At 45.0% G+C, this 20,439-nt stretch overlaps 1 protein-coding gene across 1 annotated transcript in view; it reads left to right on the top strand.

The window, feature by feature from the left end:
• ADCY8 (adenylate cyclase 8) overlaps positions 1 to 20,439 on the top strand; it is a 223,336-nt gene that overhangs the window by 116,262 nt on the left and 86,635 nt on the right. Inside the window, exon 7 of the mRNA XM_026495400.3 lies at positions 5,098 to 5,368. Within this exon, the coding sequence (XP_026351185.1) occupies positions 5,098 to 5,368 (271 nt within the window). The remainder of the gene's footprint in view (positions 1 to 5,097; positions 5,369 to 20,439) is intronic.

Here is a 20,439-nt window from a genome sequence, read left to right as displayed (position 1 = left end):
TTCTAATTATATTTAATATCAGGTAATATGGTATCATGGGAAATAAACTATAGGATATAGTATCAGAGAAACTAGGATTTCCACTAGGCTCCAAGCTCTGTTACCTTAGCCAGTCCTAGGAAACACGCATAGCACCTGGCACGTGATTTTAGCACAGACTTGGTTTTTATTGTTACGTCTGCATGATCTCAGGCCAATACTTAACTTCTCTGAGTCTCACTATAAAAAGAGAGATGATAATACTGATACGGTACCTTGTGATTTTATGTCCCTTCCCCATGAGGGTTTGTTTTCTCATCTGCCAAATGGGCACCGTCCACCTCACAGATGTTGTCTGAGGCTCCGTCCAGCAGTGGGTGTGATTCACTTTGTAAACCATGCAGTGACGTCTGCGGGCACATGGCCATCCTTTTAAGGGAGCCCTCCCTGTCTTTCATGGTCACCGCTCCTTGCCATGCAGGCTTAGAGCTAAGATAAGCCTAACATGTCACCACTGGGTTTCTTAAATGCTTACAGTCTCTGGGATTTTCCTACAAATAATTACCTGCTGGATTCAAACAAACCAGACAGCTGATCCATTCACGTGCGTGTCTTAAACATGCGGCCACGTGAAGAGTTGCCTATGCTCAGTACAGTCCCTTTGGAAACCACAGAACACAGCTTAGCTGGTGTTGTCGATCACACCAAGAAACCCAGGAGTGACCGAGTTTAAATCTGATGATTTATGTGAATGATGTATTTACTACTTACGAGGTATAGAGGCTGCGGCAAGTTTCTGAATCTCCCTGCCTGGTTTCTTCACTGGAAAGCTGGGCTGAGAATGCCATCGACCTCAAAAAATTGGCTTCCGATAAGATAGTACTTACAAAGTACTTAGCCTTCCGTACTGTATCCAGGTCTGCTGGGGCATAGGATGTGCCCTTGTGCAGAGATGTGGTAAAACCAGACGTGTTCCCAAATCCTCCATGGCTTGAAATCGTTGGGTTTTATTTGCTTTTCAAATGCCTACTTCCTTTTCCTGTCCATCAAGGTTTGTAGGAATAATCTCAGCTTACTTTTCCTTTCAGTGAGAATTAGCCCCCAGTTCCAAACACGTATTGAGTACGTGCTATGCTCTCCCCGGTCAGCTAACTACCATCAGTATGTTTCATCATGCGATCTACGGCACTCCACGTAGTAAATACAGACATACCTTAGAGATATTGGGGGTTCAGTTCCAGACCCCCCACAATGAAGTGAATATTGCAATAGAATGAGTCAGATGAATACTTTGGTTTTCTAGAGCCTATCGAAGCTATGTTTGCACGCTACTGTGGTCTCTTAGTGTGCAGTACCCTGTATCTTAAAAAAAGCCCTGTGCGTACCTTAGTTTTTAAGTATTTTATTGGTAAAAAACGCAATCCATCATCTGAGCTTTCAGCAAGTCCTCATCACTGATCACAGATCAGCATCACAAATCGAATAATAATGAAACTGGTTGAAATATTGCAAGAATTACCAAAATGGGACACAGAGACCCGAGGTGAGGAGACGCTGTTGGAGAAACCGTGCTGATAAACTTGCTCCGTGCCAGGTCGCCCCAGACCTTCAATTGGCAAAAGATGGACTATCTGCAAAGAGCAGTAAAGCAACGAGCACTGAGAGCAGGTGTACCAGTCTTCGCTTTCTTGTGTTCACGAGGAAACTGAGGCTCAGAGAAATTGCAGATATCACATAAAAATAGCTAGTAAGTGCCTCACTACGCATCACTGTTAAATCACTGTATTCTCTAACGTATCCAGCTTGCGCATGGCTGTCCTCTTATTGTGAGTCTCCAGACCCTCTCTGTGTCCCAGAGGCTAGCACGATGCATGGAACAGAAGAAGAGAGAGGCAGGTGTACAATTCCGTGCCATGGTCGTTGGCACCTTGACCCTGAGGTCATGCGGAATTGGATTAAAATCCTTTCTTGGCCAGGGACATCAGCCACGTGGCCCTACACAAGCAGGGATTCTCAAATTTTGGCATGCGTCTGCATCGCCTGAGGGCTTGTGGAACCATAGGTAGCTGGGCCCCACCCTCAGAGCTTTTGATCTGTTTGTCTGGAGAGGATCTAGGAATAGGCCCTTCCTAACAAGGTCCCAGGAGATACTGATGCTGCTGGCCTTTGTACCACACCTTGAGGACCGCTGTTTCTGAGCTTTTATTAAATGAGATAATGCATGTAAAGTCCCTTGTCCTGTGCTCAGGACATATTCACTGTGGTCGTGGCTGTCATCGTGGCCAGATGATACAGCTGTAGGGTCTTGAAAAGACTCTGAAAATGCAAGTCCTTGTCTCAAGCCTGTATCATCATCTGCCTCTGATAGGCCCTCAGGCCAGTTACTTACTCATTGTCCTCGGGCCAAACTCACCATCTGCAAATGGAGGGGAAGAAATGCCTATCCCTGAGAGTGGTTGGGAAGAATGGAAATTATATGAGATGATCCACAGAGCCAAACATCTAGTAATACCTTTGGCTACAAAATAACATTTATGCAAAATAAGTGTCACCCAATTGTTACATCTTATTTACTAGCATGACTGTTATTATTATATCCGGGCATTTGAAATTACCAGAAAATGTTGACCCAACGTTCATATATGAGAATATTGTCTGAGAACAGATTCATTTCTTTAGGGGGAAATGTAATCACCACACTGTCATCTGCAAATGCTTCACTCCCAAGCTCAAGGCACTGGCAAGGATGAGAATGAACATCAGAAGCCCAGTTTCTATCAAAACATTTAAGCGTATGTTGATTAGAACTTCAGAACAATCAGCAATAAATAAAAGTGAGGATGTCTTCCACTGAGGAAAACGTAATATTGATTTAGGATATGCAAATATTATTCTCACTGAGCACTGACAGCAGTATAATAAAATGTAGAATCCAGATAAAATATCAAATAAGGTTGGTATTTAACTTAATTATTTTAAGAGAAAGTCAACCACCGGACTTAACAAAACCCTTCCAAGAGTTTTGTTTTGCCGGGGAGAAAAAGACAGCTTTCCAGTACCCAGCCCTGGGCTTGATCAGAGAAAGAAGACTGGAGCGTCCATTTCATAGAATGTCAATGACTTTCTTATTTCCCTAGGTTAACATGACTGCGTTCCCGTGTGTTAACAAAATTCATTATGAGAATAATTTGCACTTACACACATTCCTCACATTTCTCAAGAAAGCTCAAAACACGATGCGCATGATTTTATTTTTAATATTTTGACTCGCCTTTGAAATCGATGACTGCGTATGATGATACTTGTTTGGAAAACATGGAGAATGTATCTTAAATGATCAGAAATGCATTTTTCGTAGTTTCTGTTTCTTTCTGTGTCCTCTGCAGTGAGTTAGTTATTCTCTGTAAACAGGAGCTTAGCACGATGGGCAAAAAGGGTAACAGGGAAGTAGAGATAGTACTAAAAGTACGATGAATTTGGAAATGCTCCTTTAAAAAATTTTACTGTTTCCTTGGATATCCTTTTTCTTGGATTGCAATAGCCAAGCAAAATACTAAGCATCTCCCTTATTCATCCATTCATTCATTCAGAGGAGTGGTAAAGTCAGCCTAAGGGAAATGACTTTTGAGTTGAATTAGAGAGTAGGAAATTGTCTTATAGAAAACATGGGGGGAGCATTCTAGGCAGAGAGCGTGGCTTGTTCTGAGTTTCATAGGCATGAAATGGCATCTTGACTTTAAAGAAATGCCAATGGCTTGATTAGCTGGAGAAAGCATAGGGTACAGGGGGGGAACAGTGTCAGAGAATGAGCTTTGAAGTGGTAGAGCCCAGAGAATAAGGACCCAGAGAATAGGGGCTCAGAAGCCTTCTTCAGACCTTAGGTTGTATCTTGTAAGCCTCGAGGAGGCACGTACTAGGCAACAGTAATATGATCACAGTGGCATTTTTGAGAATACTCCTAATATTTTAAGCATGTCCTTTTATAGTACGTATAGTGTACCATGCACACTGTCTTGACTACTTTACAAAAATCATCTTTGAAATACAATGATCGTAAGAGATGGGTCCTTTTATTTTCCCATGTTTATGGTGAGAAAACAGACTTACTGAAAGTTTAAGTACCTTGCCCTAGATCTCTCAGCTAGCAAGTGGTAAAGCTAGGATTTCAATCCAGGCAATCTGGCCAAACAGTCCATGCTCATCATCACCATACTAATCTACTCGGACCACAATACAGCACAATAAGTAGTCTGATTGAGTTAGACAGTTAAGAAGACAGAAAGACTCCTCCTCAAAGGATTTACCCTGAGAAGTTCCCACAGTTCCAGTCTGCTCCTTAAGGCTCTTGATGTCATCTGTTGTTTTGCTAAAACAAAAATGAAAACAACAACTTGGATCATGCGCTGTGAAGCAGTGATGATGTAGGAATGAGTCACTTACCTTGTGAGTGAGCCTAGCCAGCCACCTGCCTATCTGTGTTCACAGCTCTGTTCCCTGCTCCTTGCTATATACACCTTCTAGAAGGAATTGCATCTTAGAATAGTTTTCCTAAAGGACCCTCTCTGCAGCCCTGTGAACCCATAAGACCGCCTTTGTTCTTAAGAGGATTATAGACACGTTGAAGAATCCAAGCACAAATATATGAAAATTAAAATGATGAGAAAAGTCCCAAGACCCTAAGGGAATGGCTGTGGTTACGTGGTGATTTGGACCATAATTGCTCTTGGGTTCAGAAACCTTTATGGAGCTTGTTTTGCCAGTACAATCAACAACACCGAAAAATCACTGATTCTTGAAGGTTGCTGGGATCAGGCTGACAGTCATAAGAAAAGCCAAAAAGAGGTGCTTAGGTATAGGTCAGCAAGGCCGGATTTTGTCAGAGGCTACAGTAGTAGCCCTTGGGGTGAGGTCAGCAATACATTGCTCATTGATTTATGTCTGTCCTTCTGTTTCCTTTTATTCTTTCTGCTTTCTCAGGGGCGCGCATATTGTCCTCGAGAACATATCTTCACAGTACCCATGTGTCGCCCTGATGTTGGCTTTGCACAGGACGACAAACAGCGATGGCCTTGTGGGCCACCTCGGGAGTGTTTAATGACCTATGCTTTGTGCACACAGGAGGATTCACATTTCCAAAGCCACGCTGGACTGCCTCAACGGCGACTATAACGTGGAAGAGGGTCATGGTAAAGAGAGAAACGAATTCTTGAGGAAGCATAATATTGAGACCTACTTGATTAAGCAGCCTGAGGAAAGTCTGCTGTCGTTGCCCGAAGACATCGTCAAGGAGTCGGTGAGCTCCTCAGACAGGAGAAACAGTGGGGCGACATTCACAGAAGGATCCTGGAGCCCCGAACTGCCCTTTGATAACATAGTGGGGAAACAGAACGTAAGTCCTGGCTTCCTTCTTCCGGTTAGCCAAGAATGCATGCTCGAGTGCACCCCCAGCCCAGACGCCTCAGAGAAAACCGATTCATCTTTAACTTTCTCTCTGCTGAGCACCATAGTTGCAAATGATTAAACATCTCTCCTCAGGACAGAATTAACCTATGTATGCGATTTTAGGAAATACCAGAAATATCACAGGTTCCCAACACACCTCTCTCTCTCTCTCTCTCTTTTTTTTTTTGACCTAGCTGAAGATAAACGTCATGTGAAAGTGGATTATAATCCCATCCCCCCGCCCCCACCCTGCAAAATCACTCATGTTGGGGAACCTGGTGTGATGAAACTAGCAAGAAAAGTAGAAGATCAAGTCCATGAGAATGCCATTTCTTAGGTAGCTGGCAGGCCAGGAGTTCTGAGTTGCCCTCTGAAATTTAAAATCAGGAGGGCACTGTTGATCTGGGAATATAAAAGCAGCCTGAGTGAGGCCAAGGGTGAGTGTGAGTGCTTTGGGCAAAGCCTGCAACTTCAAAGCTGCCCACATAGTTCTATTCCTATTTAGTGTGGATTTGCATCTTAAATGAGGGATAGGGCTACAGAGTCAGTATGTAGGTATAAATCACCAATAATCAGACTGTTTTAAAAATTTATCTTTTCCAAATACCAGAATCACACTAAATCCAATGAGATACTCAGACTCCGAGATGCGCTGGAGAAGTAAGGCTGATCAGGGAGAGAACCAGAGGGATTCAGAGATGCTCTTGTCCCCCAGCGTGCTTGTGCAGAGCCTGGGCAAAATGACCTGCTCTCCTAGGAGTTTACTTTTTAACCCTTTAGGCCGAGCACAGATAGTCGAATTCATGTAAGTTCATGGTGTAACTCCACCATACTTTTTTTAAAGAAACAAAAGAAGCCAATATATAAGACTTAGAAACAGTTTCCAACAGGCTCCCGAGCCAAGCAAAGCTGAAAGCAGTGTGAAGCGTGTCCACAGCTTTATGAGGATATAAATGGGTTAATTGTCCTCATCTATGGACCTGAACTTTTCTCATTAACTTGCAGATAAGACAAATCTATCTGCTTAAGGACATTTAAAATGGAGCAGGTTAAATTGTTGAAAGCCTTCCCTCTTTCTTCTGCATTTGAAAGATGGATGTGGGGTGCCCCAAGGCCAGGTTGGCCTGTTTCTTTCCAGTTCTGTGTGAAGAAGCTGTGGAACAGTCCATGGACCAGATTCCACTGGGGAAGGGCGTAGGTCCAGCTAAGCCCGCATGCCCTGTAAGAGTCTACCTTTAGGTCTTCACTTGTCTTTTGTGAGTGTTTAATTTCCCCCCAAATTCTATGTCCACACAAGCCATCGCTAAGTTCAGTGTCTACTTCTTTCCATCCTTGGATTGGTCTGCATGGTACAGTTTGCTGTTATATAAAATAATGGTCTTGAACACTTACTGCAGTGAATGCATGGCCAGCCGACAGTGTCATCCCTGCTCCCTCAGCCTGTTGTTAGCTCGAGCCTGAATGCCGGTTACTGAGAGGAGATGTGTGCCTCACGCCAGATACCTCAGTAATTGCATAAATTTATCTCTTGGTTTTCATGTTTCTCTTTTTCCTTTTGATCATCGCATTTGAAAAAAATCCCTATTTAAGCTGATTGTAGAAACTGGGAAAATTCCTCATTGTTCTCACTAGTGTACCTCACCTGGCCACTAATAGTTGAGAACCAAGACGAGACAGGTGGAGAGACTTGGTTTTCTTTCACGATTGAGCCATCTGGTAAAATTGGATAGGAAAAGTGGAAATATTTTCTTTGCTGATTTCCTAAAGATATTTGCTGGTGTCATGAAATCGTTGGGATGACATGTCATTATCAGTCAAGATTATGAATCTCTGTGTTTAACCATACTGCGCATTTCTTGTGATGCCTGAGTTTTGCCTGGATACGACCCATCTGTGCCATGTTCAGCATGAATAATCTCAATTCATTGTGATGCCGTCAGACCTACAAGCCAGTGAATGTGTATTGATGTTTGTAAATAACCCAGTGGAAATGACCGAATCCATGGAAATGTCCACAAGCTCTCGAGTTTGTACTTAGGCTTAGCTCTAGAAATCAGTGAGTCGTGTGTGTGATTCAGAGACAGGACGTGCACCTAGAAGAGATCAGGGGTGGTCTGGCTGAGCCCGCATTCTGCCAGACCCCCAGTCGGTTCCACAGACAGTCCAGACCATCTGAGTGTTTGCATAACGCAGATAAAACATACTAATGCTTCACTGGGGGTAGTTTCCAGCTAAATTGGCCAGATGTTCTGGTGTCTACTAATTCATAATGTGTGCTTAGAAATAGTGTTAATGACATCAGTGTGCTGAGCCCTAATCTGTGCTGTGTAGACAGCAGATGTCCAGATAGTTACATTCGCATGTATTCATTCATTCGATAAAGATTAATTGAGCATCTATGAAATGCCAAGTACTGCTAGGAATGAAAGAGAAAGGGAGACCGAGGAAAGATACACTTTAGAGGTCAATTCAGTCAGTGGTTTAGATGCATCAGGAAGGTGGGAATTACGGATTTCACTTACTGACTTTGTAGTCCGCAGTTAGAACACGACCTGGTAAATAGAAGGGCTCAGTTACAGTTTGTTGAATGAGTGAATGAATGAAATGATAGCTATAGGTGGCGAGGGAGAGGAACCAGTCAAGTTTGATGTCCAGGTTTCTTGCTTGAGTGACTGGGTCAATGGTCGATCACTTTGAGTGCCTTGTGAACAATGGATTATAGGGGCAACAATGGATTATCAGACAGACTGCATCTTAGACTTACGATTTACAAGAGGATACCAAAGGGCGAAGCTTTCATGTCGCTGTAAAAAGTATTGTGTGAGGTCATTGATAATTGTAACTTGATTTTTACGACAAGAAATAGGCCAGGGGAGGTGCAATTGCTCTTTCAGAAGCAAGCCCCCTCTCAGAGCCTGGGGTCTGTCCTCAGATATTTTGACATCCTCAGCCCTGTCCCATCCATCCCTTTCCCATTCACCATGGCATCCCGATCGAGACAATTTGCTAATACTCCTCCAGGCTTTTTAGAAGAATCACCTGGGAAAAAGTACACATTTGCCACTTCATTGTATATATTAGTCATTTCTTTTTTCTTTTTTTTTTAAAGATTTTATTTATTCGACAGAGATAGAGACAGCCAGCGAGAGAGGGAACACAAGCAGGGGGAGTGAGAGAGGAAGAAGCAGGCTCCCAGTGGAGCAGGGAGCCCAATGCAGGGCTCGATCCCATAACGCCGGGATCACGCCCTGAGCCGAAGGCAGACGCTTAACTGCTGTGCCACCCAGGCGCCCCTATATTAGTCATTTCTACACGGTAGACTGACTTTGGCCATCATTGTTAGCATGAAAATAATGCAGGCCCTGTGAAGATTGAAAACATAGGTAGAATTTCTGAACGAGAATGCGCTTCATTGCTGAGGGTATAGTTAAATAGCCACAGCATTACTAACGCTAACAGCAGTCAAGAGTCTGGGGTCGGGTACCATGTTGGGAGTGTTGTTTCTATCCTTTCCATTTAATTTCCATCCCAACTTTACAGGGTAAGTGTGATGTGCCTGTTTTAGAAATGAGGAAGTTGTGATTCATAGAGATTAATTAATTCCCCAATAGAGATTAATTAATTCCCCAAAGGACATGTAACCGGTAAATAGCAGGACTGCAATTATAACCCAGTTATGTCGGATTCCAAAAGCCACATACTGTCCGTCAGGCCACACTGCCTCCCCTTTTGTGGCCTGAAGGTGGATTCTGGGTGTGTACCTTCTACTTTGTTTCCAGATCCATTGGTCAGTCTCAAGTCAGTGTGTGTGTGTGTGTGTGTGTGTGTGTATGTGTGCGTGCGTGTGTTTACCCTCTAAAGATGGGCCACCACTGATATTTAGGAATTTTCTGTGAAAGCTCCAGGAAATGACCAGATTTTCCTCCAGCTTGCCTGGACGTACTGCTTAAAGGCATCTTATCCTGTGAGTGTCCTGATGTGACCCCTGTTTGCATCGCAAAGGCGAAGCTAGGCAGCCTGCCATGTCTACCTCGTGATACAATGACAACCCACCACTTGATGTAGTCCCACTTGCATTGGAGAATGTTGAGCCCAGGAGACAAGGAGATGTGGAAGGAGTGGAGCCGGCTGAGCTCGAAGCAGGACAAAAAAACCATAGTGGGTTATTATGTCTTCATCAATCCCAGCTGGGACTTTTCTTAGATCCTGCTCTCTGTGTCCATAGGGAGAAAAGAAAGAATTCTCATGGGATTTCCCTGCTGATCAAAACCCTCACGTTGACCTGATTCTAAAGGTCACAGATTCCTCATACTCAACTGGTTAGTCCTGTAAGCTGTGAGTCTCATGATCTTAGGACAGATCTCTGCAGGACCCAATATTTGTCCAAATAAGAGTGGATAGGGCCTGAATGGGGACTCCAGAGAACCAAGATGGAGCCCTGATTGCTCCACTTACTACCTTAAGGCCTTGGGCTGCCACTTCCCACCTCTGAGGCCGTTTTCTCATCTGCACTGGGGCAGGTCTGCCTGGAGGACCCCTTCACTTCCTTTCAGCACTGATATTGGCCCATTCCATCTCTCAGCCGCGGACACATGCTGGGAGCCCGTGGCTGTACTGGTGAGTTACCCACACTTCAGAATCCCACCTTCCAAAGCCCAGGAAACACATATTCACTAGGAAGTAATGGGGACACCTGCTGCTTACAGCTCTGCCGGTATAGGATGGCAGTTTAGCGTAATTTTCATCCAGTGAACTGTCTTAAAACATCCATATCAAACTCAGCAACAAGTTAAAGCAAAAAAACTGACAAGGTATTTGAGGTAAATCTTACCTAACCAGACAATGCTGTCTACACCTCCCTCAGCACTCCGGATCGGCTGAGTTTTGATTATATGATATAAACACCCAAACGTCATTACAAACATCGCACTTTGCCTTCTTTCGGCGTCCTGCTTGCAACATGATCATTATATTCTGTTGAGTAGTATTGATCCCTGGGGTTTGGTTTCTTCACTCCAGTTTCTGCCCCTAAAGGGCAGGGGGCAAAGTGGCCGGTGCTTTTTGTGCATACCAGTGTCCACAAGAACTCCCTAAAATCACGTTCATTTTACCTCTGTCAGCCACCTGATGGTAGCACGTCACTCTCCATCAAGATGTTCATTGGTTCGCTCATTCAGTCATTCGTTACTCAGCTGCTCGTTGAGTAAAGGGCAGGTGCCAGGCACTGTGCTGGGGGCCGGGGAGAGAGATGAGAGAGGAGGTCCAAGCTCTCAATGACCTCATTGTCCCTGGGATCACCACCAGGCCAGCTCAGTGTGGACTTGCTATCCTTATAGCAGGACAGCGCGAGTAAAGGATGGAAAATAGAACCAGGGTAACTGGGGAAGACCTTCCCGAAGAAGTGACTATGAAGCTGAGACCCCCAGACAAGCAGGAGGTAGGCCAAGGGGGAGGGAGCAAGACCCCAGGAGGAAAGGGATGACAAGGCCACCATCCGGGGCTTGAGAAGAAGCACCTGCTTCCTCCCCACCCCACCGCCGAGAACTCTGACCTGAAATTCCCACACCTGAAGATGCCTGAAATACTGGGTGTTGTTTTTAAAGAAGAAGAAGGTGTGTTCTCAGACCTTGCTGCTTCTGTGATAAGCTGCCGAATATCTAATTGTCCATATTCACTCTCGTATGCAGGAAATCACAGGCGGATTTTTCTCCTTCCTCAATGTATTTTTAACCATTTTAACATCAGATTAAGTCTTGATGTTCACTGGATGGGACATCTGCAGGGTTGGGGGGCAGAGAACGTGGAGGACTTTGTCTGTTTCCTGCAGTGCGTCTGCACTTTTCCCGTAACATGGCTTTTTCTGACAACAGATCTCCCCGGGCTCTCCTTAGCCCTGACTCGGAAGACAGCCTCTGAGTTGAGCCAGGGAGAGTCATTAGAGGGGTCTGGTTTTTCACTCTCTTCAGACCGGCAAGTGGATTTGAAGCCTTTGGGGAGCGTTGAGTGGATTAAGTAGGCAATTTGATCCATTAACTTTGACTAATCATCCTTCTTTTCTGTGAAGTTCCAGAGCTAGAGGAAGGTGGGAGAGAGAAAGGTAGAGGTGAGCTCGTGGCTCAGGCGGGATCGCAGGCCTGCAAATGTGCGTTGGTTGACAAGTGTACAACACACGGCCTATGCTTTCCCGGTAGTCAATACATGGCTGAAATTTTTCTAAACAAACTGGCTGGACTTGACCTTCACCAGGAATTGACTCGTGGTTCAGGGAGTCACAAAAGTGTGGCCTGACGAACGAGAACCAGTGAATGCATGGTATCTTAAAGAGGGGAAGGATGTATGATATTTTAAATATATGAAGATAGAGAAGGAGCAAAAATCTGGATTTTTTCCCCCCTGATTCCTTTATATCCTTGAACCAGGATCTGTTTTATTAACTTTGGTGCTAGTTGGCCAGTGACTGGGATAAGATTCCTCAGTGTAAAATGTCTTCATTGAGTTACGTCAGATTTTTTCATCTTTTTGCCACCAAGGATAGTTTTTATTATTTTGACCCAGTGCAAGGCATATATATGAAGGTTTTTCTTTCCACACAAAATTGTGTTTGATGTGAATGAGCTTGCATTCCGGCTTTTTAAAGCGATTGGGTACCATGTGACATAGCCCATCACCCAGGCTGAGGCTCTGCCCAGGGAGACGTGGGTTGCCACTGTCGGGTCATTTCATTCCAGCCCAGGGCAGACACTTGACACTTCTGGTGGCCTCGACAGCCTCATGTTGCTATTCATGCATGTACTTATTTTGACTTCATTTTGGGTCCAAAAGGTGTTGCCCTGCCTGGTACTTTCTTGGGTTTTGATGGGACTTTTTGAAGGGTTTTCTCACATCTCCAGGTCCCAAACTACTGTTGTGAATTTTGCGTTAGGAACCTCTAGGAGGTACCATTGTGTTTTTCCTACTCTGCGACATTTTTAGTCCCCAGAAGGATCTCCCGCCATGACACATAAGGGTTTTGCAGACATCGTATGTGGCATCACCCACTCAGGACTCGTATCTCAGAGTGACGCATTCAAAAACAAACATTGGCAATAGTAATAGCCCAGAAAAGCTAAATTAATGAGACAATTCCAGCAGAAAAGTGTATGGCAGAGGAGTTAAGAGGAAGTAGAAGACACAAAGTCCCAAAGATGTAACACGACCTGAGTAGCTTCTATTCCGGGTTCTGTCCTGCCATATCTGATGAGAAGTAAGAGAGGCTGGGTTCTTAAAGGTCAATAATTGGTAGTTCCATTGGAACCAAATTAAGGAAGACATCAATAACTAGATTTAATTAACAAATGGCAGAAAAGAGCCTGAAAAAAAAAAAACCTCAGACAGATAGACTCTTAAAAACACCAAGCATGAGTCATTTATCAGCAACTCACATTTATAATACTGATTTCCTATTCCTGAATAAAAAGAGTTACCTCAGAACTTTACAAAAGATACACATTTTGGTAATGCTTATATCTCAATTCTCTTCAGGTTTCTAAGAACACACAGACACTCCACCCACAGACATGACCCACCCCCCACACACTTCCATTTTCCCCTGTGGCATGGACATTTCTGAAAAATCTACATCTTAGATGTTCACACACACACACACACACACAGCCGACTAACTTAGGTCTTGATATGTTTGTTGATTCATTTCCTGAGCTGAAAGTATCCATTTTGCTAACCCCGAAGGTCACTGGGTCGGTGGGTAGGGGTTACCTCTCCAGCCGCAGCCTAGTTGACATTTTGGTCCAGTTATTCCAGTGTTACAAGTCCTTTGATCGCGCCTGCCCTGTGGCCCTATACACAAACCATTAAGGTGTCTGTCTTCCCAACTCATGAGTCATGTCCTGAGCAGGAATCCTCCCTCCCTCCCTGGGCGCACCCCATCCCTCTCACTCATGCCACCCTGACCCTGAGAGGAGGTTGGTGCCGGGGTTTACGTATGTATGCCACACAGCACAATGGATGTGATATTTTGAAAGCTAACACTTCGATGGGCAGCTTGCCTCAAATCATGTGGCTTCAACGTGGCCACATCTGAGTGGTTGGGCCACGTTCTGTGTCAGCCAGTTCTATAGACGTGTAGAGACTCTTTCTGATTAAAAATGGCCCAAATGTATAGCGACTCAAGCACAATCGTTCCGATCCTGAGATGAGCATCTTTCTGAGAAACTCGAAGGATAATCAGAGTAGGAGATCCTGAATTAGTAGAGGACCGGCTGGACAGAGCCAGACAAGCTTCTCAGGCAGGACAGAATCGGTGTCAGACACCACTTGTCCTGGGTTAACGTGGCTCTGAGGTCTTAGGCCAGAGCTTGGGAACAAAATCTGGGATGCTGGCGATTGCTTCTGTGGGCCCTGAACCCCCTTATCCAGAGAGCTCTGCCCCATGACCTGGATTTGGGGTTGGCCTGGAAGTTCAGCCACAGCTGACCATTTGCCCACACCTCATCCAAAGAGAACCAAAACCAGTGAGTGTCCAAGACCATGAGCCTCCAGTAGGATGAACTGAGGCAAGGAGCAAAGCATTAAATGTCAGACAAAGCACACTGGGAGGAGAGCTTAGCATGCCTGAGATCTAAACCCCCAAATGAAGAAACTATCTTAATGATCTGGCTTATCCATTTTAGTTGAAAGGTCAAGAGTGAGGCTGCGGGCTTCGTATGCATAGCAAATTCTAGAAAATTATTCTTGTAGGATCTACCAGAAGCAAGGATACCTCCCACATCATTGTTTTATTCTCTTAATCATAAATTTCAGGACACAAAGTGACAAAGGCCAATGAAAGAATTTCATAAACTTCAGTTCCTTATCAAATGGAATGTCCAGACAATATTTGCAGACTTTCAGTTTGGCCTAAAGCTGGAAAGCAATGATTGTCCAGAAAGTCTAGGCCCCAGACTCATGTCTGAGTGCTCATGACTGAGGTTTGGGAACCAAGTTACACTTGGTTGTTGGAATCCAGCATAGGCTGGCTGGAAAGTTCTGGATTATTATTTCAGCAAACAGAGTTCTGTCCCCTTGTTATTTCATTTCTTGGAGCAGAAGCTAGGAGCTTATGAAAATTAATGAAACCTCTTCTCATAGTGATACCACATAGACCTCTCCTGCAAGAAGATCTCACTGGCCATTGTTTGGCTTTGTTTGGAAGACAGAGTATGGTGGCATAAATATCCAAACCATAAAAGAGAAGTGAAGTGGTAGCCCTAACTAAAGCGCCATCAGACACATAATCTGAACGAGAACCTTCATTTTCTCAGCACAGACGGGAAAAGCTGTGGCAATCTTGACTAACACACCTTGCTTACGGAAGATGGTCCAGTTCGCTAGCACGAACATTCCTGTAAGAAGGAAGTGTTAGCAGTGGGTTCCAGGAAGCCCCATAGGGATATTTTCCCAAGGGTCCCCCAACACAGTCCTTACCCAGATGCCACTTCTCTAAGTGGCCCCTTACCAGGAAAACGTTATGTACCACACCCAAGGAAACCTCTGCTCCCCTATCCTTAGATTGAGGGGGGGAAATTGTGTCTTTTTCAAATGCAACAACAAACGTTACCCCTGAGGCCCTGAACGCAAATCATCCTGGATTAGATCACCTCAAAGCTTTCCTAAGAAGTGAGCTTTCTTAAGGAGAACAACAACAACAAAAACACACACAAAAAACTTTCCTTCTTAAAAACGGTAGGCGCTTTCTCTTCTGGGGGTGGAATTGGGGTTTTAACAAACAGAGAAGAAACAGAGCTCTAATGTGTGCGGCTCGGTGCTTCCTCAGGCGACGTGTTGGTGCCTGGCCGTTTCTCCTCACGTTTGCCTGGTTGTAGGACCCGGGAAGTGGGGTCGGAACTCAGTGAGGCCGAAACCTCTGCCTTTTGCACAAATCAAAGCGTGGAGCTGGCAAGTTTGACCTGAGCCGCAGAGGCCTCCCGGGCAGGCACAGGGAGATGCGCCGGGGAGGCGATGCAGGGGCGAGGCAGGAGTTGCCTGAGGAAGCCTCGGCCCTGCCTGCTTCTGAGTGCAGGAGGCAGTTCCAGCCTGAGCCTGGAAGCGGGCAGGGTCTCGGGAAAAGAGAAGGCATCCCTGCACAAGAGGGGAAGGCCCCGAGCCTGCTGGACTTGGCATTTTCTTTGGGTCTTTCCCCGATCAGCGACAAGCTGGCCCACACTGTGGACCCGATCACAACGGCCTACAGCTGAATCTCAAGACTGCCGTGTCCAGCTCCCAGAGGCACTCTCAGGATGACTTCAGCCTCCACTCCAGGCTGTCTTGTGGCAAACCGTCAATCTGACATGAACCCAGGCTTTGGTCTTTGTCGTCTGTGACCTCTGGTGCCTCAGCGGCCAGCCCTGGGAGGTAGTAAGGGGGAGGCGTTCTCTGGATTCCAAAAACCTGGATAAAACCTCATGTTGACAAGTACCATAAGCCTGCCTTTCAAGGCTCTTGCTCTTGGCTGGAATTAGAGTCAACTGTGGGCTAATGCCTCTTGCCTCCTGCTGATCAAGTACTAGGCGTTTGATTGGTAGAAAAAGAAACTACGTTTTATTTAATAAATACAATTTGTTCAACAGAATCTTTCCTAATCGGAGTCCACTTGGGAGAGAATAGGAAAAAAGTAACAGGACTTTTTTTTTTTTAAGATTTTATTTATTTATTTGACAGAGATAGAGACAGCCAGCGAGAGAGTGAACACAAGCAGGGGAGTGAGAGAGGAAGAAGCAGGCTCATAGCGGAGGAGCCTGATGTGGGGCTCGATCCCAGAACGCTGGGATCACGCCCTGAGCCGAAGGCAGACACTTAACCGCTGCACCACCCAGGTGCCCCAAAAGTAACAGGACTTTTGATAGCAAGAGCTCGGAAACAATGCCCTTATAGGCGCTCTGTATAGTTTCTCAACCTTATAGCTAGTCATCTGCGCATACATGCGTTTGCTTCTCACATATTTATTAAGAACTTGCCAAACATGCTAGACACTCGAGAATCAGTTATGGATAAAACACGGTGCCTGACCCTCACGGGGATTATAGCCTAGAGGAACAGACTAACACACAGTCAGGCAACCCCCACACATCCCAGGAACTGCTGTGCTGAGAGTAAGTGCCGGCTCAAGCAGGCTTCCTGGAGAAGGTGATGTCTAATTGGTTTTTAAAGTAATGGTAGGGTGTGCAGTTTAGATGCTCCATGTTCGCATGCATAAGATAGAACGGGTTGAGTAATTGTTTCGTAGGTCATATTATGGCAGGTGTCTGGGCTCTAGCACAAGGTCAGATGTCATTTGCATTGGGTCTGATTCTATACACCAGAAGGGGGGTACATGGAAGTTAATAGGTTCTTACTCAGGGATCAGGTCCCTAGGTAGAAGTTGTGAACAAAAACGGGGAAGAACTTCAGACCAACGTTTCCCAAATGGTATTTCATGGAACATGTAGAGGTGATTTGAGCAAAAGAGCATTTTGTGGTTCTAAGTTTGGAAAATGCTGAGTTTTTAAAAAATCTCATTTTTGCAGAACTTACCAGTACCTTCATTTCAGTAATGCATACTATGAGTCGCTCAACAAACACATGTGAGTGACTACGATGGCAATGAACAATAATGGATCCATATTTCCTAAACTGATTGGTCCACAGAACCATTTTGTAAAGAAGCATCCATTCATTCCCTCTGTTCTTTGAACATGTTTTTTTGGAAAGGAGTTAACTAGGAGAATTAGTGATAACCTCCCCAGATGGAACACTGCAACTACGTCAGCAGATTTGCAGTGTCTCCAGAGATGCTTTCAAGGGTGTTTTGTAATTGGAATATGTGATCCATAAGAGCTAGAGTGTTTCTGACTCAACAAAACTGGATGTTTCTGGAGAGTGCACCTTCAGCCGGATATCTTATTGGGAAGGATGTATTTGGTGCCACAACCTGATGAAGGAATACCAAAGTTCATGGCCATCCATGAAGTGAGACGACAATAGGAAACATAGATTTTCACTGTGTATGTCATATAAGATAATTCCCAAAGGAAAGTCATGGGCCAAAACCAGATGGTGAGTTTAAGAGGATTTATGGCTTGCCCCACCCCGTTCAGATGCAGTTCACGAACATATACCTGGGACCTGTGATGCTGAGTTTCACCCGAACCCCCAGATTCTCAGGCAGACACTGTGATCAGAAAGTTGGGAGCAGGGACTCTGGGTCTCATCTGTGCTTTGATCTGTCTAAAGTGCCTATGAGTAAGGAGGTCATTAAAATGCATCTGGAGTGCGTGGATCTCGGTTAGGGTAAATCTCAGGGCTGAGGGGCCTTTTTGTGAAGGGACTCATGTATGGGAGGCCAGATCAGCAGCACCTTTGATATTTCCCAACATTGCTGCTCCAGTCGGACCTCCCAAACATCTGGAAATAGCAGCTAGCGTAAATAAATGAGTATACCCACTTATGATTGTATATAAGCATAATACGTATTTCAGTTATACATTGAAGCATATATTCAGATATAGGCATTCAATTTTGTGTGTATGTATGTGCGTGTATGTGTGTATATGTATGTGTATATGGGTGTGTATATATATATTTCTATTATTCTCGGGCATTTCCCATTTCCTTCCATTTCATCCATTTGTTTTGCTATCACTAGCCAACTGCTTAGGTTGTTTACATAAAAGAACAATCTCGACATTTAGCATGTCAAGTGCAGTTGGAATCCTATTTGAAAGCTTATGCTGTTTTTTAATATGATCTTAATCTTGCTTCCACTGCAGCTGTCCATCTCAAAAAGAGAAAAAGGCATATTCTATTAAAAACAATTGATTCCATAATGACTCTAAATCTGCAAATGAGACCCATTACCCATTTCCCCAGTACCACTTACCAATGAATCTCTGTGAAGGATCCGCGTACAGATTTTTGGTGTTGGCCACCGTATCCCACTTGGTCAAATCTTAGTGGTCATCACTCATGGAGGAGGAGAGGTAAACCAGATCACATCAAACCACGGTCACCCCCAAAGCCAGCCGTGCTTTGCAGTGGTGCATGGGGAGGGGTGAGTGAAAGCAGATGGTTTCCCTCCCTAATCCCAATGCACTTGATTTCTTGAGTTGATGCTGGTCTTCCCTGGAGTGTATACACCCTGAAGCTCTGAGGGGTGTGCCAGGGAGATTGCTGGTCAAACAGCAGGTAGGATGGTCATATGTCATTGACAAATGCAATAATCAGGAAAGGGTCCACTGAATACTGATGACTGCAATAAAATCCTAAGGATATACCTGCAAAGAAGAAAAATAATTGCCTGGACAAGAAAAGAGTTATCTAGCACAGCCTCATTGACATGTTGATACAAGGGCTCCTTCCCAGCTCTTAACTATCGCCTGGTAGCAATGATGAAAAAGAGAGAGGTGCTTCCCTACTTCTCTTTCATTTGAAGGAGCCACACAGCTGGTAGAAATTTGGGGAGGGTAGGAAAGCTCTGACAGGGGACTGGACTGGTCTCTGCCTTCAGAAGTGGCCAATGGTCCAGGCAACCAGGAAGCAACAGGTATTGCTGGTTTTTGGGAGGACTGCTTGTAGACCAGAGCCGATCTCTCATGACATTTTCACCAGCCCCGATGAACATAAAAATGAGCAGAATTATCCATTAATTTAAATGCATCCAATGTAAAGGACTGTCCTTTGTTTCGAGAGTATAGCATTCTTGTTGAAAAAAATGCCCTTTATTTTGTGAAGTGGTGGTCCCATCAGAGAGTTGTCATGGCACTCGTGGTTGCTGTTGTAATTTATATAATCAGTCCCAAAAATATTTTTTAAGTTCCCCTTCTTTGTGAAATCCAGAGATTCAAGAGCCAGTGAAGGCATGAGGGACTGATAGGATAGGTAGGATCAATTTCGTTCCAGGAAGGAAAACTGTGAGAACAATAAAAATGGCAGGGAGAGAAAGAAACAGCCAACGATGAATGTACTGAGCCAATATTTAGCTGATACCACGTCCAGCTGTTCGACCCCAGCTCCAAGCACTTGCTGGGGGAGCATCCTGGCATCTCTAAGCCAGAGGGTAAAAGTGCGTGCCCAGACAACAGCAGCGTGGGAATTTTCTCCCCTCCTCTCCAAGATAGAGAACTAAATCTTGTCATTTTCCAAACTGTATAGTAAGCATTTCTGCCCAAGAAACCAGTGGGGGATGAACAGTGTGGCCGACAGCGTAGATGCCTTTGCCTTCTGAGATGCTGTTGTAACAGCATTTAGTCCCAGGGGCTCAAGCCCTCTGGCCCTGCATGGTTCCTGCTGTTCAATTTTCTGGAACATTGGTCCCTGCTTCCTTCTCCCTGCTCCAGCCCTCCTCCTCACCTCTCATCCTGCCATTCCTCCCCCTAACATCTATCTTTTTCTCTGCAGTAGCCTCCTTGGTATTCAGAGCTGAAATTAACTGCTTCAGTGTCCTACGAGCGTGTACTTTACTTTCTTATGTTGGCACCTGCAACTCCATCCTTTATCCTGGGGCTGGAGAAAGGGTTTCAGTAAATTCTACTGGTGATGAAGCCCTATTACAGAATTCCTTAGAGACCTTGAATTCAGGTTACATTAAATATCTCCATGAAAGTTAAAATGAAGAGTCTCACAGTACCAGAGGAAGAATCCTTATGGAATGGGCAAGAAGTTGTCCATGAGCTCAAAGCCCCTGACTCTGGCTCTGCAGTCAGAGGATCTGACCTGACCGTAGCTGAGCTGATGGCTCTCGAACACATGTCTCTGAGGCTCAGGGATACATAAAGGGTTCGGGCAAGAGGGCATCCCACGTGTTCTGTGAGCTCCCACAGGCTGCCATTTGATGGCTCCAACCCCTGATCGCAGTCCAGTCTGTGGGCAAAGTGTGGCCAGGCTGGGAGGCTGGCAGAGAAAAGCAGATGCAGTGAGCATGTCCAGAGACAGGGAGTTTTCACTTCCCAGCTCTACAAACGCACCGCACCCTGGACCTCTCCCTGGGGAAATCTCCTGGAGGAGGAG

Source organism: Ursus arctos, unplaced genomic scaffold (assembly GCF_023065955.2).
Source record: "Ursus arctos isolate Adak ecotype North America unplaced genomic scaffold, UrsArc2.0 scaffold_6, whole genome shotgun sequence".
NCBI lineage: Eukaryota > Metazoa > Chordata > Mammalia > Carnivora > Ursidae > Ursus > Ursus arctos.
Note: the sequence above shows the minus strand (reverse complement) of the source record. Positions and strands in the feature narration are given on the sequence as shown.